Here is a 23,604-nt window from a genome sequence, read left to right on the forward strand (position 1 = left end):
CAAATGTCTCGAACTATCTAAAGGTTTTATGCACTCGTCAATTTCAACTTTAAATAATCATTGAAACTGGCAGGTCTGGTACCTATAGCCTCCGGCAATAAATTCTTCTCAATTGTCCCCTCTTCTTCATCCACCATATATTCGCAATATATATGAAAAGATTTATGAAACTATTTTAAGCATGAATGGTGTGATGTGAATCGTTTTTATGACTTTGGTTTCAAATGATGCATGATATGTTCCTAATGATAGTCCTACTACGTTTTCAGGAAATGATGAATATGAAGTTACTGTATGTGTATGTATTATGTGCATATGATATGAAGTTACTGTGCAGTATTACATATTATGTTATGTATGATGAAAATGATGAATATGATGAAATTAATGATGACACCTCTGGTGTAAATCCGGTTCTAGTTAATAGTTATTGGCTAAAACCGTTAATCCTACCAATAACCGCTAACTAGAATCGAGGTAGCCAGTTAGTCAATTTTAAAAACCGGAAACGGTAATTGGCTACCTGTTATCCGGTTATGTAAGAGCATTCCTAATGGAGGAGCTAAATTTTACTTTTATTTAAAATGACTAATTATATTTTAAAAAAACCCACCACATTGGATTAGTCAAAAAAAAAAAATGCAAAATGGATACTTGATTGGATTAGAAAAAAAAAAAAAAAAAAGCTACATATAACATCACTTTTCAAGGGAGCCATTTTATTTTTTATTGTTTTTCTTACCTGTTTTCTCTTTTTTCCCAAAACTTTTTTCATTTTTCAAAGAATCATTATGAGAATAATCTTTCACAATTTTTAATAAAAATATATTTCATAAATATGATCGACATTACTATGGGAATATGGTTTTCATACTTAATGTTGGCAAATACGACATTTGAAAAATATAACGGTTGAAAAATATAATTATTATAAAACACAACCATTTCAAAAATATTATAGTTACAAAAATGATTATTTGAAAAATAATAATCGTTGAAAAATTATTGTGTTAAACGAATTACTATTGAAAAAATAAAGAGTGAAATACGAATTTTAGAAAAGAAATAAAGATAAAATCAATAAAGAGTAAAAAAATAATATTTAAATGATATAGATAAAAATATAGGTAATTGGATGTAAGAGGCCTTTAAAAATTCATTAGTTAAACTAGATAAAATGAGTTTTGACGAGTTATTTTGCATAAAAAATTAGCTCTTCCATTGGATTTGGGAATGCTCTAATGACCGCCGGATTGGTAACCGGATCTTTAAAAAATTGGGTATTTTGGGCCTATTTTGGGTATTGGACCTACTTTTTGGGTTTAATTTAACCATTTTGGCCCTTTTAAAAAAAAAAACAATTATAACTTTTTTGGCCCAATAAGACTTTGTTGTGGCTGTTAAATAAAAAAAAGGACTCGTTTTACATTTAAAAAAAATAAATATATTAATAGGGTGTTATCAATCAAATCAAAGGTGTATATCTTGCCCATCTCCCACAACAAACTTCAATAGCATGCATAATCTTCATAGGCATTGAAAATGGAAGTCCAATATACTTAGATACTGTAAAGCACCGAAGATATAAACCGTAGATGACCCACAAAAAAAAAAAAGAAGAAGGTTTTTGGAGAGCCAAGAATCCATACTATTAGCAATTTTCTCTAACAAAGTGGCACAACTGGCAGTATTCAATCTAGAGAAAATCAAAAGAACCCCAATATAATTTCCCATTTCCCAATAGTTTTCCTTATTGAATATGAAGACAATTCACAATCTAATTTTTGGAAAGGAAAAGAGATTACTCTTTTTTGGATTAGCCCTCAACCCAGATAGATTAACCCTTTATGAATGTAGGATTAATTAGTTTTATAAGATTATAAAAAAGGGATTTGGCTTACTACATTGGAGATTTCCTTTGAAAACATGAATGGACAAGATTGCTTCTAGTAAAAAAACAAGTAGACTTTTCTTCCAACTTTGTAATCTTGTCCATTCATTTTTTAACAAGAGATCATGGCAGTAGAAACTTTACTGGAATCCATAGAAAAGCTTAGATGGATATGTGGCACAAGCTTAATAGTTGAGAATCAACCATAGTATAGACGCCACTTTGCATATAAGTATATGAGCTAAGATTTCAGCCCTCGTGGAAAGAAAAAAAAACAATATTAAAAATATATAAACAAAAAGTAAATATGCCATTTGTTGTTGTAAAGCACATGCTTTTTTTTCTTCTGTAAAAAAGCCACACACAAAAGCATCATGAAAATGAAATAAACACAGAACAAGAATCAGTTTCAGTTTCCAAACATTTTGTGTCACAGAATTCCATAAATAGAAAGTTAGAAACTATATAAGATGAACACTTCAGAGAGAAAAAAAGAAAAGAAAAAGAAGAAAGATTGTACGAACCCTTTTCAGAATCAAGCTTCATTGACACTATTTTTGGACACTGGTTGTTAAATAATCAACTTGCCTGATCATATTAGTTGCTGACAAATTACAAAAAAGTACAAAAATATTCATGCCCCCATTTATTTCCACAAATACAACACCAACCTCAAATGGTCATATTTACGCTTACTAACAAAAGTCAAGGCAATGCTACCCAAAAAGTCATGCTAATCAATGGTTGGTTCTCAAAAGACACATCGAGGGCCAAGATTCTCTTAATTACAATAAAATGGAGGAGACACATTTCATAATTTGAAGTAAAATTTTTAAATGACTATTTATTTACTATTTATCAACATATACACTATGTAAACAATGAAATGGTCAATTGGTATTTTTAGCAATTTGTTGCAATTTCGACAGTAATTATGAATAAGTGTATATGAGACCCATCTGCTCAAATAAGTTTTGAGTTGTTTAACTGCTTACTTGGAAATTTAGGTTTTATATAATCTCTCTCACAATTGTTATTCAGTTTGCTCGAGATCTTAATCCTAAAATAATTTATTTTCATTTCAATTAAAATGAAAAAAATATGAACCCAACCTGCTTTCTTATATATATATATATATATATATATATATATATATATATAATGAGCTCATAGATGCATGCAACACATAAAAATGTGTACCACAAACATATAATGTTCCATCTCCCATTAACTATAAAAGGAATGAATGGGAGGACCAGCAACAAGCAAATTTTGCCCATTTATCATATAATAATAATAATCCCCCTCTCTTGCAAATCTCTTTCCTATTTTTTTTAATGGAAATGAAATTCACATTAACAAAAATTAAGACCTGACAAAAAAAAAAAAAAAAAAAAGAAAGGAAAATCTTCATCTTCCATTCTCAGAGCCCATATATATTCCTTGCACGCCAGACATCTCAACCCTTCTCTCTTTCTCTCTCTAGAACCTCTCTCTCTGGGTCTAGAACATATGTTAGACGCAAACTTGTTCCAATCTGTTTGGTAACTGAATTTGCATTGCTAATCCAATAAAACACAATTGAAAGAACAAAGAAAAAGGTTGTGGGGAGGCATTTCAGCCGTGTGTTCTTATTCTTATTGTGCCTCCCCTCAGATCTTAGTCTTCTGCAGGATTTGGCATCTGGGTTTTGTTTCAACTGGTGGGTTCTGCGGGAATTTCGATCCAAGTTTGGATCTTTTGTAAATTTGTTGTTGGCTTTGGATCTTGTTGAGTTTTCTGATTGAAATTGTATATGGGTTTGTCCTTTTCAGGTTTGATTAATTTTGCGTCGGTTAATTGATCGACGAACGATCCGATGTTTTGAATTGAATCGAAGAATATTGATTTTTGTATTGGAGACAGAATTGGTTTGGCTTGTAATAATATACAAATAAGGTATTGGTTTTATTGTCTGATTGGTTATTCATCTGCATTTCAATTCATTCGCTTGGATTCTTATAGTCGATATCGTGGTAATGCTTTCATTTATGGGGATGTGATTGGAATTGTATTTGCATTTCATTCAATCCACTAGTATAGATTCTTTTAGTTATTTTTGATTGATGTGTTGTTTCGTTTCTCTAGAAATGTGTATAATGGGTTGGATCCACTACAGAATATGTTTTTGTAGCTGAATTTATTGTTTGGTGATAATGATTCATGTTTTTTTTTTTGTTTGTTTTGAAAGTGTTACTTATAGATTTGGATTCTTGAACTTGAACTGATGAAAGTACTTTTGGCATGTAGAAATATGCAATCTGATAGTGGTAAGTTATTTATTGGTGGAATATCTTGGGACACAAATGAAGAGCGTCTCAAGGAATATTTTAGTTCATATGGGGAGGTTGTAGAAGCCGTTATTATGAAGGATCGGACCACAGGACGTGCTCGAGGTTTTGGCTTTGTTGTTTTTGCTGACCCGGCTGTTGCAGACAGAGTCGTAAAGGAGAAGCACAACATTGATGGAAGGATGGTAAGTTTTAATCCCCAATTACACCCTGAGATTTACACTATGCAATATGAGCTTTCCATTTGAATTGCACAAAATAGGAAGGAAAATTCATTTCCTTAACGGAGTTATGGATTCAAAATTGTAATTGCAGGAATTCGTTTTTTGTGGACTAAATTTCAAATATTGCGAAGAGTAATAATGTCTTCTCTTCTTTTATTTTTACATCAATGATATAATATATATATTTTTTTCATGTATGTCTTATTCTCTTGTATTGAGATCATAAGATTCATAGTCCTACTATTTGATTTATGTTTTCATCATTGAGTTCTCTATTCTCAGGTTGAGGCAAAAAAGGCAGTCCCTCGGGATGATCAAAATATTTTGAATAGAAACAGTGGTAGCATCCATGGCTCTCCTGGTCCTGGCCGCACAAGAAAGATATTTGTTGGAGGCTTGGCATCCACGGTCACAGAGAGTGACTTCAAAATGTATTTTGATCAGTTTGGGACAATCACTGATGTTGTGGTGATGTATGATCACAACACCCAGAGGCCTAGAGGCTTTGGATTCATTACTTATGATTCAGAGGAAGCAGTAGACAAGGTTTTGGTTAAGAGCTTCCATGAGCTAAATGGTAAAATGGTTGAGGTCAAGCGTGCTGTTCCCAAAGAGTTATCCCCAGGTCCCAGTCGCAGCCCTCTTGGTGGATACAACTATGGCCTGAGTAGGGTCAATAGCTTCCTTAATGGCTACACTCAAGGATATAGTCCAAGCACAGTTGGGGGCTATGGACTGAGGATGGATGATAGATTAAGTCCAATATCTGGTGGTCGAAGTGGGTATCCTCCATTTGGTTCTGGTTATGGAGTGGGTATGAATTTTGAGCCGGGGTTGAACCCAGGTTATGGGGGGAGTGCAAATTTTAATAGTAATCTCAGCTATGGGCGGGGATTGAACCCTTATTATGTTGGTAATTCAAATAGGTTTGGTAGTCCAATTGGGTATGATGGTCGTAGTGGAGGCTCTTCCTTTTTCAGCTCAGTTACTCGAAATCTGTGGGGAAGTGGGGGGCTTAATTATGGGACAAACTCCACAAGTTCCAGTGCGTACCAGGGATCTGGAAGTGGGAGCATTGTAGGAAGTACATTTGGTAATACTGGAGTTAATTGGGGTTCTTCAGGAATTTCTGCTCAAGGTGGAAACAATGTTTCTAACAGTAGTGGAAATCTTGGTTATGGAGGTGGTGATAACAGCTATAGTCTGGGAATGGGAGGGTATGGAAGAAACAGTGGTACCAATACAGCCCCAACATCATCTTTTGCTGCATCAAATGGTGGTTTTGATGGTGGTTTTGACTTTCATAGTGGCGGTTCAGTATATGGGGGGGACAGCACTTGGCGATCATCAAATGCTGAGCAAGATGGGTCTGGTCCCTTTGGTTATGATGGGCTTGGCAGTGCAGCTTCCGATGTTTCTGCTAAAGCTCCTCCTGGTTATGTTGGTGGTTATAGTGTCTATAAGAGACAACAGTCAAACAGAGGTAAGAGACACTCACTTCATTTCTTCAAACAAGCTGATTAATCTATTTTTTAATTGCTCACTCCATCATTATCAGGGTAGGGAACTTTATTTTACTGACTGAACAATCGTGGTGAAACCAAATATGATTCTGAAATATGGCAGAAACAACTTTCTTTTATGGAGCCGTTATAGAATTTGGCTCATTTTTCATTCTTTTGCATGATGATCTAAATGCTAACTTTGCACTTGCTGGATTTGATGGTCTTCATGCAACATTAAAAGGCATCACCTAACATACAAATGTGGTGCAATTGTTGCCTCTATCAATTGTCCTTTAAGCTGGCACTAAAGTTCTGGATCGTAAATGTGGTGCAATTGTTGCCTCTATCAATTGTCCTTTAAGCTGGCACTAAAGTTCTGGATCGTAAATTGTGGCTTGATAACAATTACTTGATTACTCTATTTACAGCAATAATGTGTATACTAACATCTATTAAGCTCATAGTTTTGGTGCAAAGTCAAACCAAATAAAGTGGTTGGCTTCAAGTGAATTATCCAATGGATTTAACAAAGCATTGTACTCTGTGTAACTTGATACTTTGTATCTCCTATATTTTGTATGCACTTGCTCTTCTCAAAAATCTTGATTAGTTAGGCTGGGAGTTATTCTTCGTTGACCGTCAATTGTAAGCCTAGTGGTTGAGGCTTGTGGTCTTAGGGAGTATCACCCCTTAGATCCCAAGTTTGAGACCTACTAGGTGCAAACTCCCTCTTGGGGCCACACCCCCCGGTGTAAAAGTCAGCGATTTACCTTAATTCATGTAGGAAAACTTCCGAGGGTGCGGTGCATGGGTCCGAGGTTTACTCTGCAAGGGTGGGTCGGAAGGGCCTTATCGAGGTTTCCCATCATCAAAAAAAAAAAAAAAAAAAAAAAATTATGAAACTGCAAGTGCAGCTTTCTCTTGTTATTGTTGAAAAAATAATTTTAAGCTTGATAGTGTTGCTTAGCTTTTTTAGTTACTATCTGATGGGATACAACCGGAGAAAATATTGAGAATTTAAAAGACACCCACACTTTACCAAATTAATTAATAGAAATATTATAGAATATATGGAAGTCCATAGAAGTTTCAAGATACATCTTCAAACTTGGAGCTAAAGGTTGAAGAGAACGATTATGCCACTAGTGATGAATGGGAATAAAAATTTTCATATTTTTGTCATAAGTAGTTGCTAGAACTACCATATATGTTCATCAGGTTCTGTTTTACAAAGTATTAGAACATGGTCAACCACATCAACCATATGTGTCCATGCATTTGCGGTGCACACAGTGGCGGAGCTAGAAACTTTTGTTTGGTTGGGGTCATGGTTAACATTAAACATATGAATATATACCCATTATAACAAGATATATGATACAAGCACTCAATTAAGATTAACTAAAACAAATCAAATATATTAACATCAATCCTATAGTTTTAACCCAACTTCACTAAATATAAATGTGAAAGCATAAGTATACTAATAAAATGAAATGTATATCTTGTGTAGAAGTTACTTATCAAAAAAAATATCTTGTGTAGAAGTTCAAAATTCCACCTATTTAATACTCTCAAGTAAACAGTAAAATATGTCCATTATAATCAGGCAATTAACAATGTAGTAGGTTCTCCTTAGGTAATTGTGGTTCGTAGGTATTGGAAGGAGTTTATTAGGTGGATGGCCTCCTACTTCAGAGGGAAATCTTTTCTCTCCATTGTGGTTAGAGTTATGGTAGTTGTTGTGTCTGCTTTATGGTGTGAGAGAACTACTAGATTGTTCCAGAAGAGAACAAAGATTTCGGGTGCATTCTTTCAGAGATTTTGTTTTGGGGTAGATCCAAAGTGAACTTTAAGAGTGTCCATAATTCTTCCTTTCATCGCTTCCTAGCTGGGTCTTGGAGTTTTTCTGATGTGATTTTTTAGCTTTGCTTGCCTTTTTTTGCTTCCTTATAGGCACTTGTTTGTGTAGGCCCATTTTGACTTTTAGGTTGTCTTGTTTTTGAGGAGTTACCCGTGGATCATATGTTTTTGTTGAGTTTCTTCAATAAATTCTTATCCAAAAAAACTATGTAGCACCTGTAACATATTTGCCATCATACGAGGCATCCCTTCCTGCAACTGAGATAACATACCTTTTCTTTTCCTTTCTTGAGCATCCTAGCTGTCTTTTATTTTTTATTTTCTAATACAAATATCTTATCCTTCATTTCTTTCATATGTGCATCAAAATCCTCCTTTGCCTGTAAGGTTTGCTTGCTACAAGTTGGGGGGGGGGGGGTTGTGTGAATTTCATTTGTAACCATGAGATCTAGTATCATCATTTTTTGTGTCCTTGGAAATTTAGAGTAGGTACAAATTTTCCCAATTTATGGACCACCATATGATCTGTTATGTAAATAGGCAAATGCTCCTTGCATAATTGTTGACCTCTTTTTTTGATAAGTAGTTGGTAAATATCATTAAAAGTGTAAAGGCACCCCAAATATTGTTGACCTCTTGCCAACTGATTTTGAGTTACTTTATCAAGATCAGAAGTGAATTGCGCCAAGGCTTTTGATTCTGCGAATTGCTCTAATTCCAATTTTAATTTCCCGGCTAATCCTACTCTGGAGACTGGAAATATCCACATTAATAGCAGGTCTGATTCCAGCATTGAATAGATCGGCAGATACCCTCTCTCTCCCCAGCCAACCCTGGTTCTACCACTATATGCAGAGTGCTTTTTGGCTTGGTGTACATCATTTTTTTTTATAAGTGGTTGGGGGTACCTCATAAACTGGATAAGCTCAGAAATATCTTAAGATTCCAACTAATTGGATTGTTTTAGATTTTTTGGTGTCTTTTTTTTTTTTTCTTTTTCCCCTTCCTTAATAACAATAAAAGCGTTGCTTGCCACACAGATACATGCTGATAGAGATGTAGATAGCTTTGTAACAGTCTAGTTGCTTCTTCATTTGTCTGGTGTCATGCAGTTTATGGATCTCATCATCTTCATAATCCTTCATGGGTAATCAATTGTTCGTTATAGATGCTGTGGCATCTTCCTAGGTCTAGATTGGAATCCTAGGTTTATTAGGATGGGCTGAGTCGTTAATTTAGTTCTTATTCTGGTCTTGATAAGATTTGAACCTAAGACTTACACCTAACCCCACCCACCCCTATGTGGTGGGATTGGAGGCTATTTGTGAACTTGCTTATGGATTGAGAATCTAGAGAGGGGTAGAGATGCTGTGGGTGGGACTAGAAAATTTTGATGTGAAGTCTTTCTTGTAGGCTTTGGTTGGTGCTGGCAGTGGGTTTGGTTGGCTGGGTTCTCTTTGAAGGAGATCGCGTATTTACTCCACGCAAGCTGGTTGGCACTATTAAATGGTGATTGGAGAGATGATGCTTCCAAAATGGGAAATTTGTATAAAGGAATCATGTGACTGCTGACCATCTTCTCTTTTAGTCTGGCTAGGGAGTTATGGGACCTAGGTTTTCTTTTTAAGTTGTTTTTCTGGATGATGCCGAGAATTCTTAGGAAGTTATGAGTGTTAGGGTGCATATGGACAGTGGCTCTTTTGTGCCTCTAAAGAACAGGCACCCCTCTATTAGGGGTGGAGCTCCCATCAAATAAGCTCAAGTTTGTCTTCTTGATTATTTTGTCTCAGTGGCTTTTGTGATTGGCCTTTCTTTTCTGGTCAGTCTTAGGTAGTCTTAGGTATGCTTTGTTTCTGTGCTGGTTATCGCTCTATTTTGCTATTTGTTAGGTCGATATCAAGTTGATACTCCTTAATGTGAAAATTTCATGATACTGTCTTTGCTGATTCTAGATATATGTTTTTAAAGGTTTATAATCACCATATCTGTGTTCTGTTTCCTGATATATAACTTTCTAGTAATTGCATTGTAAGAAAACAACTTGTGTGTTGTCGGCATTAATAACGGCGTGCAATGTAGATTCGAATGCGACCTTTTTATCTTTCACACATACACACCCACCAAAACAATAACTCTGTTGATGTATTGAAGCAAGTGTGTAGCTAAATTTGGTGTTCTGGGGCTCCATCTCCTGCTATATAATTTTTCCTACTAAAAAATGGTAGCGCTGGGCCCTGCTCAACAACGCCTCCACTTAGTTTTGCTGTGACTTACCTTTCCAAACATAAAAAAGAAAAGGAGGGAAAAGAAGAAAGAGGTTGGACTGGAGGATAGGTGCTATTCCTATTTGCTTACATAGGGTTTTTTCATCACTGTTTTTTGCGAGTTAACTTGTATATAAGAAATTAGATTGTAACGACTAGGGGAATACTTTCTGTATGCCTCCTGTGTACTAAGGTGTACTCCTTTTTTCCTAGTGAAATTCTTTACCAATCAGAGAGTGAGAGATTAAAAAAGACAGTAAATGTATAAATAAAATAGTATCATGGTAAGACTAACAAACTAAGTATGATGATTGTTCACTTTGATATTTTAGTTGTTCTTCTTCGCACTAATGAAATTCCCATTTGAAACTTGTTGCTCAAGTCTTGATTAATTTTGAAACTTACAAGCTTCTTTTCCCACTTGCACATGTTCCAGGAATTTCTGCGTAGGAGGATCATTTGGATTCACAACATTTGTAGGTGAAGATAATCTATTGAAGCAGGTGAATTGTGAATTTCACACACCCCCCATCGTTAATACATTTCAGTTAGATCTTAAGTTTGGTTATCTAGAGCTAACTGGAGTGCCCGTGTCGAAGAATCAAATTTAGAGATAGAAGTTACAGGAATTTTGTGTTAAGGCTTGGGTTTTGAGTTACTGTTTTAGGTTTTTTCTTTTTTTGTTACTCGAGTGAGATGTAAAATCAGATTGCGGGATATAGTCAGAAGTGTATCATGCATCTCTGGTGAGGCGGCAATACATGATGAAAAAGATAGACTTATGACACTTTTTGTTTCCATAGATTTTGATATGCAATGTCTCTGGCAAAGTTGGGGGTTCTGTGGTCAGGGATGCATTGATTTCCCTTTGTTCCCATCATTTTGGTTTGTTTTGGCAGATTGTACTGAGGTTTTTGTTCATTCACTAGTGTGAAACATTTAAGGGATACCTATCTTGGGATCCCATGAATAAGTCTACAGATGCTGATTCTTTTTTCCTTGAGATTATTTTATGCCACAACTTCAAACTCTTGTTGCTTTTTTCATTTTTTGAGATGGAATATAATTTTTGTGCCTTTTATTTTTATGAAAGAAAGCAGGTAAAAAACACTTGCATTTCTTTGATGAATCTGTCGGGTCAATGACTGGTGATGTTAATGATCAGGTTTCTTTTTACAAGTTGATCATGACAGTGATCATTGATCAAACTTGGTGAAAGGAGACCCACCAAGATCTTGCCATCATCTCATTGCACTTTTTGAATGGGAAACTGCTTTTCATCTTTTCTGTTAAGTGTAGGCCATCATCATTGATCTTAATGTCTTTGTAAAATTTGATTTTAAGCCTTTAACCACATGGTTCCCAAGATTTTAAAATCTGGTTTTAATCTCCCTAAGCTGTAACTTAATCGGCTGGAAATCATGTCTCATGAATCATGAAAATGAGGTTACTAGTTTGAATATTTCATTTCCCTTTCCCCTCTCCATAGGAGACACTATTACTTGTATATTAAAAAAAAAAAAAAAGGTTTCAAGCTCGGATTTCTAACAATTTTGTTATATGAATTGTTAATAATTTAATTGACAAATGTGAGAATTTTTCTAAGGCCAACTGTTTGAGTAAGGAGGTATACTGCTCAAGATCCGTTTGGAAATGTGGGTTTTATAAGGGCGTTAGCAATTCGAATAGCAAAATTGTGTGGGTTTTATAAGGGCGTTAGCAATTCGAATAGCAAAATTGTAAGAGATCATCTGAGATCATTTTTGTCTCTGTATCCTCTCCATCAGTCTAGCTTGGATTGGAATTTCTTGCAACCCCTTATTCGGATTGCAAGGAATCTCTTAAAATTATGATAGGCCTCTCGATGGGGTATACCTGCCCAAAGCTTTGAACGGAGAGGGAATCCCGCTCCGTCTAGCACGAAGATTAAGAAGGAAAAGTAAGCCAGTTGTAGGGGTGCAAAGGCGGTTACGGTTAGCGGTTAGTGGCAATAACCGCTAACCGTAACCGCCTTAGCGGTTAGTAGATTTTACTAACCGCAACCGCTAACCGCCTAGCGGTTAACGGTTAGCGGTTAGCGGCCGGTTAGCGGTTAGCGAAATAGATAACCGCCCGCTAACCGCTTTTTTAAAATTGGGCTTTTTTTTAGGCTTTTTGGACTTATTTTTTTGGGCTTTTTTTTACCCTCATTTTTTTTTCTTGTATTTTTAATATTTTCTTGGGCCCAATTGCTATAAAAAGAGCCCATATTGAAAAATCAAAAATATTTGACCCAAAATTTACGTTTACTTGTACTTTAAAAAAATTTCCTTAAATATTAAATCATAACCGGTTAATTATTTAAATTCTTATCATATTTACTTATAATCTTTTTTCTTTGAATTGAACTTAATATCTAATGGTAAATGGTAATGTTCGAACTCCTAAATCCTAAATTCCTAAAGTATCTAATAATGCTTTAATTAAATTGTAGACTTGTAGTTATAAGTAATATATTGTTTAATTCAATTGAATCAATTGTGATTATCATTGTACATGAATCATATGATTAACTTGTAGACTTATGACTTATGAGTTATGTCATATTATATATGTATTATTTATTATTATATAATCATATGATTTAATGATCAAGTCATCATGTGATATAATCATATCAATTATAGTGATAATATATAAATTACTAAAATTATAATGATAATACATTAATACTTAAATTTTGTTTATAAGTAACACATTGGTCATTGTTTAATCTAATGTCAATTACTTAATTTGATATTATACGAATCATATCATCATTGTACATTAATAATATGATTCACTTGAAGTCTTGAATAAAGTATTTGAATTGTCATTGAATCATATGATTAAGTATTTATATTATACATTTATATTATTCATATACATATGTAGACTTATATAGACTTATAACATATATAAACTTATAAGTTTATAATATACATTGGAAATAAGTCTCTAGATATTTAATTGTTGTATTAGTATGAATTGGTATACTTATAGTTATGTCATATTATATATATATATATATATATATATAATTTGTTATTATATAATTAAATGATTTAATGATCAATCTCATATGATATAATCATATAAATTATAGTGATAATATATTAATACTCAAATTGTGATTTAATTATTTTTTTTAAAAAAATTGTGATTTAATGATCAAGTGATTATATGATATAATCATATAAATTATAGTGATAATATATTAATACTCAAATTGTGATTTAATTATTTTTTAAAAAAATTGTGATTTAATGATCAAGTGATTATGTTATATGTATAAATATTTTTATAATTATAATTATAAAAATATATTATATAAAAAAGCGGTTAGCGGTTACGGTTAGTAGACCCAATAACCGCTAACCGCTAACCGCTAGGCGGTTATAGCGGTTAGGCGGTTAGCGGTTAATGCGGTTAGACGGTTAGGCGGTTAGGCGGTTGGCGGTTATAGCGGTTAGCGGTTAGCGGGCGGTTTTTAACCGCCCGCCTTTGCACCCCTAGCCAGTTGTTTGATCGTACTCCCACTTTTGTTGTTGAGATGGCAAAATTTGTAGACCAGAAAATCACGGAGAACATGCACACAAACACACACAGACACACGACATTGTCTCCACCAAGACATGTCTGAGAGTGAGCAGGCATAGTGCGTTGAAGGAAGCATGATACAAAGGAAGTCACGCCACTAGCTGATAATTCAATTAAAGAAACCACGATATTATGATAGAGACACCATTAAAGAGGGACCAGTTTGGCCGTTGCTCTCATTTGCCCCCTCTGCTTTTTGTGCTTCTTTGATATTTCTGATGGGAATATGAGAGATATTTTAAAGTGGGAAGAAACTATTGGCCCAAAAGTCCGAAAGTGAAGGAAAAGGTGGGGGGTTGAACATGGCATTTTCTCTACTTTTGCTAGTCTCTCCATAAGGTGGGTATGATGAATCAAATTCCTACTTTTTACAGGCTGTAAGTTCTCTCAAGACTCCCACCCCACACAAGCAGCAAACACAAAAATAACCATTTGAATAGCCCCTCTGTGCATTAGATTGAAATCAAGTCAACGCACCTCTGCTGCTCAAGTCAGTAAAGTATAAAAGGTAAAAATGAAAAAGATAAATAGAGATTAGGGCATAAGACTATAAGAACATACCTTAGTTAAGCTTCCTATTGACTTTATATAGGCTAAATATTATTTATGTCGTATGCTTTCATAAAGTGATTGTCATGAATTCTGCCACCCTTTAATGAGTTGTCTTTCTCTAATTTCTATTATACATTATTTTTCATATAGGATTCTTATGAACATGTGCTTCAAGTAAGTTGTGTTTGAGTTGGTTGTCCATTGGGTCAGTGAGAGTGTGGGCTTCTATTCTAATAGTAGTCCCTCATTCTCTTGGACTAGTTATATAGGCCAATAAGAATTAAATGATAGATGGGCTTGTTAGCCTTGTGGGTTGAGCCCCATACTTCCAATCCATAACAAAAGTCACAATTCAACCTGAAGTTACCCATGCCAAACTACAATCACAACTGTTGAGAGCCTATATATTAAGCATGTGAAAGAGGTTGACAGAAGATTTAGTGTAACAAATTAGTACCAAAAGCTTACAACTCAAGTATAGGTTTCCAACAATGTATATCAGTTCTTACAAGCTCTTAGCTAATCCCAAAATAGATTTAGAACCCCAAACTCAAAAAATTCATAAACCTAATACTCGAGCATAAGCACTGTCCCACTCTATTAATATGACAGTTTTAATCAACTCTCTCTCTCTCTCTCTCTCTCTCTCTCTTTTAAATATATATAAGGGCTAATTGGCATTGCTACATTCTAGGCAAAGTAAAATAATTGTAACGTAAAAATATGGTTTACAACATTACTCGTCCATATTTTAGCACTTGTTCTCGAAGTGTGATATTAATTGGTCGGGGGAAAATCTTTTCCGTGCAGGGATTCAAATTTTTTATTTATTTTTACTATGGGCATGTATATTCAGAATTGAATAACTATTGTGTTATTTGGTTACGCCACCATTATTGACCTATGTTTGTTAATGTGTTTTGGAGGGTATTTTTTATTATTGGTTTGAAAAGTGTTATGATGTGACATAAATGTGAATTTTGTTTTTAGGAGTGCTTTGTGTTTTTGGTTGTTTGTTAATGTTTTTAGTTTGAAAAAAAAAAAACAAAATACAAATTCTTTAATAAACATAACCACTAGTCTATTTCTTAAGAATAAAGTAAAATAAGAAATAACTATTCCAAGAATAGAATAGCTCTAAAAGCATTGTATTGTATATAATTATTTTCAAAAGTCCTAAGAATCAACAACGTCAAGATGGCCGAGTTGGTCTAAGGCGCCAGTTTCAGGTACTGGTCCGAAAGGGCATGGGTTCAAATCCCATTCTTGACACAATCTCTTTTAGTCTCCCTTGCTTTGTCCTTTTCATTGTCAATCTAGGTCATACGATTAATCCTAATTCATGAGTTGATTTATTTTTTAAAATTAATACAACACCAAATTGAATTAATTCTTGCTTTGTCAAACACTCGATCTTTTAATAATATCTTGAATTTGATATAATTTTTACATGTACGTAATTAATACAACACCAAATTGAAACATTAATGTTTTAACATGTAGTTGGCTATAAATATGATCCATAAAACTGTTACATCAAGCAGCATTAAGGAAAAAAGAAGAAGAAGAAGAAGAAGAAAAAAAATCCTTACATTATATATATTGAACATGAAAATTGACAAAGATCTTCAAGATTCACCTACTTTCACAAAATTAAGTTCCATGCAGGAGCATGAAGAACCATTTGAATTTTGAAGCACACAAAATTTCTGAGTTGTCAACTATGAATTCCACTTCCTTTATCAGAACTCCCAATTAATCCTTCTCTCCTCAGCTTGTCTTCCTTGGCTTTCCTACAGAAGATAACCCATGAATTCACCTCCAAAGCTATGCAGGCACCGATCAAGGTTGAAAGCCCCAGACAATATCCCAGCTTTGAATATGACCTGCTGGCTCCCATCACTTCAAATCCTTCAAAAACATTCACAACCCCAAGAACAACACAAGAATACCCAACAAAATGGTGGTAAGATTTCCAGTACTTTCTGAACTTGGTTGTGGTTTTAGGCCTAAACAACAGAGCGAGTGTCTGCAGCCCTCCTAAGCAGAATACTGCAAAACCAAGCTTCCTGTGAAGCCCATATTCCACACCCGGCGACAGCTCGCCGAGCCGAATGCCGATGGCGAACCCCACAGTTCCTAAGAAAAACGCAGACAATTGCATGCCTGCATGAACATAAAACCAAGCAGGCCCCAGCGCTTGTATGTGCCGAAGGTAGCGCGCTGTCACCGCCCCAATTGGCAGAATAAGCCCCCATGAGATGGCGTTTATGATTCCGTGCGCAGTTCTCAGCGTTTTGATGTTGTCGTGTTGGGCAGCAGAGGAGCCGGACCGGACATCTATGGTGACAATGGAGGATAGGTCACTGGAGGTGGTTGGATGTATGGTTGGTGAGTAGCCTTGGACATAGAGTCCACGGTTCCAGACATAGTGGATCTTTGTTTTGTTTGGTACAAGTTTCAACGTGGCGTAGATTTGGATGGTAGCACCGTTGTGAACTGTGGCCATGTTGCCGCCGTATAAGGTGGCGGAGGAAGTGAGAAGATGGGTATCGAGGGGGCGTGAAAGGAGAGGGGATTTTTGGAGCTTTACAGTAGGGTCTAGGATGAATGGTAGGAGGATGATTTGACCGGAATTCGGGTCCGGGAAGGCGATTAAGGCACGTGCCCCGGTCATTCCGGGGGAGGTAGGATTAATCCCCCATCCAACCCAGCCGGAGGGTGAAATGAAGGTGCCAAAGAAAACAAGGTCTAAAGTGGCATTGTGGGGGTGGAAGGTCCATGCTATAGAGGCTTGTTGGGTAGGGAGTGTCATGCATTTTTGGAAAGTTTTGGTGGCCGTGACGGTGGTGCAGTGGGCGGAGAATGCGACGTCCAGATGGGAAGAGAGGAGGAGGAAGAGGAAGATGAGGAGGAGCATGGTGGTGGTAGCTAGCTAGAAGAGTGAGGAGTAGTATAACTAGAAGTGCCTTGAATGGGGAGGCTGGCAAGCTTTTGTTAACATTTATGTGTTTGGTAAATGATGTTTTGGAGGGGTGTGGAGAGTGAGGGTCATTATGGCTATTGAGCGTTTTAGGAGAATAAAGTGTGGGCTTATCTTTGAAGGTAAGGCAGTATTAAAGTGCCTGTTTGGTGGAATTAGGAAAGGAAGTCTTGAAGGGAAATGGATGATTGTGCTTAGCTTTGAAGCCAAGCAATCGATGGTGATAAGTGAAATAGTCCAATTAGAAACTCCAACAATTACAGCATACATGTGCACCCACTTGGACGAAGCTCAAGTTCAATCATTTTTGGATTATGTTGAAGCATAGTTTTGGATGGCCGGATTAACGACATATCTCTTGCAAAATGACGAAAAAAGTAACTGAAAATTGCTGGTCCGAAAAGACCGGAGAAGCCTCCAATGCTAATTAAGTCCGTAAATGATTCTTTGAGAGAAAGCTGAATAGAGAAAGTGAAAAATGAGAGAATATGCGTGTCTGTCAATGTAACGCTCCCAAAACTATACCGATCAAATCGATCCATCTTAATAGGGTTGCTAGTAATACTTTCAAACCAATCCATTGATAACTAGCTGATAATATTATTCATACAACATAACAAAGTAAAATAAGCGAAAAACAAAAACACATGATCTGAGATTTACTATAATCATAAAATATCCAATAGTATCATAGAACGTGTGTCCCCTTTTTATGAGAGACCCCATAGGATTGTCTCTTGAATGCTTGCCACTAAGTGAGTTTTAGCCCTCTAATTATTTTAAGCTGTTGAGTGAGCCTAAGGTAATTATTTATTGCATCACCACCAGATTAAGTTGTGATAAGTACACCTTAGTGATAGTTGTCGAAGAAACTTTTGATTTGAACCTTTGATAGGTGTCAAAGAATGTGCCATCCAAATTCATTTGGAAGGAATAATCATCACGGGTAATCACTACATTTCGGTTGGAAGTGGATATACAATTTACTTTCTTTTTCTTAAAATTTATTAAAATGAGTCATTTATAGAAGAAAAGGAAAGGATATTCAAATGACTCTTTCAAGAAAACATTAACTATAAATTAGCTAATGAATCAAATATTAGTTTTTTTTTATTTTTTTATTTTTTATTTTTTTATTTATTTTTTTCAATCACTGCAATAGCTAGCATCATAGCCTATAATTGGGCTCACAAGAATATCACATCCACTCTACCCTCGTAATACTTTGGTCTCACATTGAAAAGAAGACTAGATGAATACTCTATAGTCTTATAGATGAGTCCTGCTATCAGGTTGCCAAGAGTCAGATAAGTGTTTGCCAAAGTCTGATGTGACTTTATTAAAAAAAAGAAAAAAATTGTAGAAAAATCTCTCTTCCTAGTCCTACTAGATTTTTTTTTTTAATTAAATTTTTATAAGTTATTATTTAATTTCTAATGTCTCAAAATTTATTTTTTGATTTAAAACTAAAACCTATGGGTGGAAGGTTAACCCTTTAGGGGTGGTATCACTTAAAAATGATTTTATTATCCTAAATTTAGTGCTAATACCTCAAATTTAAATTTTACTTTAATATCTCTCTTCTTTAATTAAAAAAAAAAAAAGGTCATGTCTGACGCTTGAGGCAGCCGAAAATCTCAACTCCTTATAGATAGAGATGAATCTATTGGGGGACTGGGAGTAGTCTGATCCCCCCAAATTACAAGAAAAAAAATTAAGGTAAAAAAAAAAAAAAAAAGAAGATATTTTTTGCCAATTGGTCCCTCCCCAAAAAAGTTTTAGCCCTTGATCGTCCTCAAAATTGAAAGCTAGATCCATCCCTGCCTAAGAGTGAGTATTTTATAAAGATATAGGTAAAATGATAAATTGATTAGTTTTTTTAGAGTAATAGATTGATAGCGTAAATATAGCTAGTGCTTTTCCAAGATCATTAAACTTTGTATCAAAGTTAGGTTGTAATATTATGTAGTATTGGAGCACTGTATGACGTGACGATTATGCTAAAGTTTAAGGGAGGAGATTGAGGCACTTATAGGAGCTGCATTACTTATTTATTAGGTAAAATTAAAATTTATACATGATTCTATTTTTTTAAAAAAATTAACTAATTTTTTTTATAACTAGTGTCCATGTGTTACAAGGACAAGTTGTACCTTTGAATAGGTGAAAAACGGGATGTCGTTCTGGGTGAGAGAGAGGATGAGATAAGCTGGCGAAAAACGGAGCGGTCGTTCATTTGAAAGAAGGAACAGCACTGACGACCTTCTGTCTGTGGGACAAGACAAAGGAATTTGAGCGAGCAGCGAATAACAGAGGGAGAGAGAGAGCAAAAGATGGAGAAAAAGAGTGTGAGTTTGGAGGGAAAGAAGGTGATAATGGTACCGTACATGGAAGCACACGTACCCAAGTACCATGAGTGGATGCAAGACCCGGCTCTCCTTGAAGCCACCGGCTCTGAGCCCCTCACCCTTGACCAGGAATTTCACATGCAGCTCTCCTGGACCCAAGACCCCCACAGTTCTCTCTCTCTCTCTCTCTCTCTCTCTCTCTCGATGTCTGTGTGTGTGTGTGTGTCTGATTTTCGATCTTTTAGCGCACCAAATGAATGTGAATATGTTGTTTCATTATGGATGAATGATGATTAAGGTTTTGGGCATGGGTTTTTGCACATAAAACTCAGTTGGGTTTTCTCGGTTTTGATTGTACTTTTTATATCTGGGTGTGTTTTTGATTTCTTGTGGCACAGCTAGACTGGGTTTGTTGTATTGTGTGGGAATCATTAAGGATTTGGGGGTGGGTTTTGCAGAGCAGACTTTCATTGTATTGGATAAGGAGATGCTTGTTGGAGAGTTCACTCATGGAGACCCCCATGTTGAAGGTCAGTTAAATTTGCGCCCTTTTTGCCAATTACCCTTTTGTTGGTTTTCTGATAAATTGGGGTATTAAAAAAAAAAAAAAAAAAAAAAAACCAAACTTTTTTAGTCTGCGAGATGAATAAGTTACCCTTGAATAAATAGAGTAAATTTTGCTTCCCATATACAAATATAGTGATTCATTTGAACACTCTAAGATTAACTAGAATTACACTCTTTTTCCAGCCATGGTTGGTGATGTGAACCTATACATGAACGACTTGGATGATCCCCATATGGCAGAAATTGAAATAATGATAGCTGAACCGAAAAGGTACAGTGACCTCTACTTACTTCTGATGATAAACAGATGCTAATTTAGTGGGTGAAGTGCTTGTATCGTTGCCAATTGTCTTTTCCTTTACTTTTGTCTCCATTTATATGCCTTTTCAATGTAAGCAATTTTGGCATATTCATAATCCTTATGCTGGGAGTTGGGTTTCACTTGTTTTCCTTGTTTTTTTTTTGCTATGCATTTAATAATTCTTTAGGAAAGGGAAGCTGTGAATAAATCATATATAGTTATGTAATGAGTTCTGACATGCAGCAAGTGGAGCATGCCATATTTAGTAAGAGTCACAAATAAACATATGTACATGTATGTCTGTATGTATGTGTAGATGTATATATGTATTTAGATTTTGGGAGTGAACCTGGAATCATACTTTACCAAAAAAAAAAACGAAAGTGTCTCATGTGATTGTGAAGGTGTAGACCTTTTTCTTGACCTTAACTTTCATTGGTGATTATCACTGTTGAATCATTACTTATCCCAAAAGCTTAAGTTCATAGGAAATTGCAGATTTACTAATTTAACTGATTTTTTAACACTTTCCCCACATGGAGCTTAAACTCCTTCTCAATAAGTGAGGCCCAACACGTGAAATTGTTAACTGAAATTATGGAGTCAGGTTCGAACTCAAAACCTTTGCTCTGGTACCATGTAAATCGCCACTTATTCTAAAAGCTTAAGCTGATAAGAAATGGTGAATTTAATAATTTAATTAATATTTTGACAATCACTTTTGTATTAGAGATTTTATTGTTATCATCTTTTCTTGAGTCCAGTACTCAGGTTTTAGAAACACAGATGTCATCCAAGTTTATCTAGATCCAATCTTATGTTCATAGAGGATAAGACTACCGTTGGGGGAGCAGAATCTGCTACAGGAGCAGGACCTTCGGGCAAATGGACAGGCTGCAAAATATCATCTTTTCTTTGTTCTATTTATGTATTGTATTAACCCTTCGTCATTATCCCAGACTGGATGATTAGCAAGTAATATGACAACGAATCTACTTTAAAATATGGTTGTCAATTTATATGTGGTAAGTACATTAGGATAGGCTGATCATTGACACTCCTTGTTGAAAGTTATATCTAAAATATTGTCTTTTTTAAATAGTTGTGGAATTTATAAATATTTTGACCCTTTAAGTTTAAGAAAAGGGAAAAAACTTTATTAGTACTTATTCATATCATATATATAATTCCTCTCAATCTTATTTCTGATCATTTTCTTCTTGCTAGCATAGTCGGGGTAAAGGACTTGGAAAGGAATCTGTCTTGATTATGATGGCCTTTGCAGTTGAGAACTTAGGGATCCACATCTTCCGCTCTAAAATTGGAGATTCAAACGGAGCATCTCTTACCTTGTTCCAGAAATTGGTCTCTCTCTCTCTCTTTAACATGCATTTAATTTAATTTCTGCTCGTTCATGCAAAGTTAGCCATTCTTTGGATAAATTTTTTCCATAATCTCGCACGCAAGTGAAGTGCCACACCTGTACTTACATATAGATGATCTGCATTTAATCCGTCCTGACCCCTTATCTACATTTTCTTGTTTGTCTACACAACATATGATACTTGCGTTTAAACTTTGTCCTTGAGTAAGGCTGATTAAACTCATCTGTGATTGGTGTAGGGATTCGAAGAGACTTCTTATAGTGAAATATTTAAAGAGGTAAGCGTATTATATCTTTTGGAAGTCCAGAATACATAGCTATATCCCCATGCATCTGTGCAGTTGTCATTGTATCGGCTTATGAAGAAGTTATCTAAACTTGAACCAGATCATTTACATCACCAAGTGTTTATACTTGCCTTTGTTTTCATTAACTTACGAGGAAGTAGGAGCCATGGGACTCTTGATATTAATGAAAGAAAATATTCCTCCTCCATTATCAACCTTGCAATAATTCTCACCTCTTAAACAATGGGCATTGATAAGGTTGAAGTTCTCAAAAAAGTTTCTGTCATGTAAGTTTCGTGAATAGTTTAGGAGCCCATTATCTAATGGGTTGGATCTATTTAATCATGTTAAATCAGTACCAGAAGAGAAATTGTCCAAACTAGTTGGTTGACAGTTAGTTGGCAAGTTATTGTACATTAAACTGGATCTACCATGGGGTTAGTCATGTTCTTTTCTTCATTCCGCTGGCTTGTTAACCCCTCTTGGCCCCATTCTTTGTTTTCAAAACACACGGGAGAAAGCAGATGCGTTTGTTAACCCCTTCTCATGTTTCTTTTTGAACTGATATCACGTCCTTTGTCCACAGTGAACAGTCCTCTCACCTTAGGCTTTATCAGTCCGCACTCGTTCTCTCACAATAGGCTTTACCGTGAAGAGCGTAGGATATTTTTGAATGAGTGTGTTCGCACTTCAATGGAACTGGGAAAGCCTTTCGGTGTTTGCCTTTTTGGGTGGAAAAAATCAATGGCTGGGTGATAGAGAATGTGACAAGGCAGTAGGTAGCTTGCTTGAATGACTCACTAGGCTGTCAATAGTTCACTAGGGATATGGGCATTGAAAGAAAACACCATAAAACACCCACTCCAAATTTCAAATAATAAACACCCCAACAAGCGGTTAACAAACGGAGCAGACTTTTATGATTATAGACAGGCTGAACTGAGTTTTTGCTGAATTAGTGGGCTTTTGTTTCCTAACTATCCAAAGGAATAAACTTTTACATTGGCAGAATATACTTGAGTGTGTGTCATATAACTTCAACTGTCCTCTGCTGAATCCATCTACTTAACATATGTTGTTCTGTACTCACTTGACAGGTGACTTTGGAGTTACAAGTAACAAAGCCCAGGCATGAGGAACTGTTGAATTTGCTGGGTAATGTCGTCACACATACATAGCCCTAATGAACATGACTGTTCACTTCATTTATCTGTATTAGAATAAGCTTCTGTCAGTTATTACTTATCAAAAAAAAAGAAAAAGAATAAGCTTCTGTCAGTGTTTATGCACGTTTGGACCATAAATAGGTTAAAACTATTCATCTTGTTAAAAGGATGGTTCACTTGAATGTAGGAATTATTGATAGATCATTTTTGCTAATTTGTGAGTCCTATTCTTTTTGTCCTTTGATCCTCTTTTCTATAGTCTAAGCTAGCATCTTGGATAAACTGTGCTTGTAAAAATATTTTGCAGAATGTGGAGTCTCT

General features: G+C 35.4%; 3 protein-coding genes and 1 non-coding gene across 4 annotated transcripts; 3 read left to right on the forward strand and 1 right to left on the reverse strand.

The window, feature by feature from the left end:
* Positions 1-3,298: 3,298 nt before the first annotated feature.
* LOC132182624 (heterogeneous nuclear ribonucleoprotein 1) lies at positions 3,299-11,074 on the forward strand. Its single transcript, XM_059595927.1, has 5 exons — positions 3,299-3,593; positions 3,706-3,829; positions 4,181-4,406; positions 4,728-5,928; positions 10,514-11,074. Exons 3-5 carry the CDS (start codon positions 4,185-4,187, stop codon positions 10,525-10,527), a joined length of 1,437 nt encoding a protein of 478 aa, XP_059451910.1. The 5' UTR covers positions 3,299-3,593; positions 3,706-3,829; positions 4,181-4,184; the 3' UTR covers positions 10,528-11,074.
* Positions 11,075-15,438: 4,364 nt separating this feature from the next.
* Positions 15,439-15,519, forward strand: TRNAL-CAG (transfer RNA leucine (anticodon CAG)). Its single transcript has one exon. It is a non-coding gene; the product is annotated as a tRNA-Leu (tRNA).
* Positions 15,520-15,816: 297 nt separating this feature from the next.
* On the reverse strand, positions 15,817-17,256 carry LOC132182504 (cytochrome b561 and DOMON domain-containing protein At2g04850). Its single transcript, XM_059595769.1, has one exon. The coding sequence runs from the start codon at positions 17,165-17,167 to the stop codon at positions 15,965-15,967; it is 1,203 nt and encodes a 400-aa protein (XP_059451752.1). The 5' UTR covers positions 17,168-17,256; the 3' UTR covers positions 15,817-15,964.
* Positions 17,257-19,488: 2,232 nt separating this feature from the next.
* On the forward strand, positions 19,489-23,527 carry LOC132183386 (GCN5-related N-acetyltransferase 9). Its single transcript, XM_059596814.1, has 6 exons — positions 19,489-19,747; positions 20,037-20,108; positions 20,329-20,416; positions 21,679-21,811; positions 22,070-22,108; positions 23,215-23,527. Exons 1-6 carry the CDS (start codon positions 19,564-19,566, stop codon positions 23,293-23,295), a joined length of 597 nt encoding a protein of 198 aa, XP_059452797.1. The 5' UTR covers positions 19,489-19,563; the 3' UTR covers positions 23,296-23,527.
* The last annotated feature ends 77 nt before the right edge of the window (positions 23,528-23,604 follow it).

This window comes from Corylus avellana, chromosome ca5 (genome assembly GCF_901000735.1).
Source record: "Corylus avellana chromosome ca5, CavTom2PMs-1.0".
Classification (NCBI taxonomy): domain Eukaryota; kingdom Viridiplantae; phylum Streptophyta; class Magnoliopsida; order Fagales; family Betulaceae; genus Corylus; species Corylus avellana.

What these genes read in the sequence shown, in the direction of transcription:
- LOC132182624 (XM_059595927.1), top strand. Translation starts at nt 4,185, where the DNA reads ATGCAATCTGATAGTGGTAAGTTATTTATTGGTGGAATATCTTGGGAC. An exon ending in ACAACATTGATGGAAGGATG is followed by an intron (nt 4,407 to 4,727) that starts GTAAGTTTTAAT and finishes CTCTATTCTCAG; the next exon opens with GTTGAGGCAAAAAAGGCAGT.
- LOC132182504 (XM_059595769.1), bottom strand. Translation starts at nt 17,167, where the DNA reads ATGCTCCTCCTCATCTTCCTCTTCCTCCTCCTCTCTTCCCATCTGGAC.
- LOC132183386 (XM_059596814.1), top strand. Translation starts at nt 19,564, where the DNA reads ATGGAGAAAAAGAGTGTGAGTTTGGAGGGAAAGAAGGTGATAATGGTA. An exon ending in TGGAGACCCCCATGTTGAAG is followed by an intron (nt 20,109 to 20,328) that starts GTCAGTTAAATT and finishes CTCTTTTTCCAG; the next exon opens with CCATGGTTGGTGATGTGAAC. An exon ending in TTACCTTGTTCCAGAAATTG is followed by an intron (nt 21,812 to 22,069) that starts GTCTCTCTCTCT and finishes TGATTGGTGTAG; the next exon opens with GGATTCGAAGAGACTTCTTA.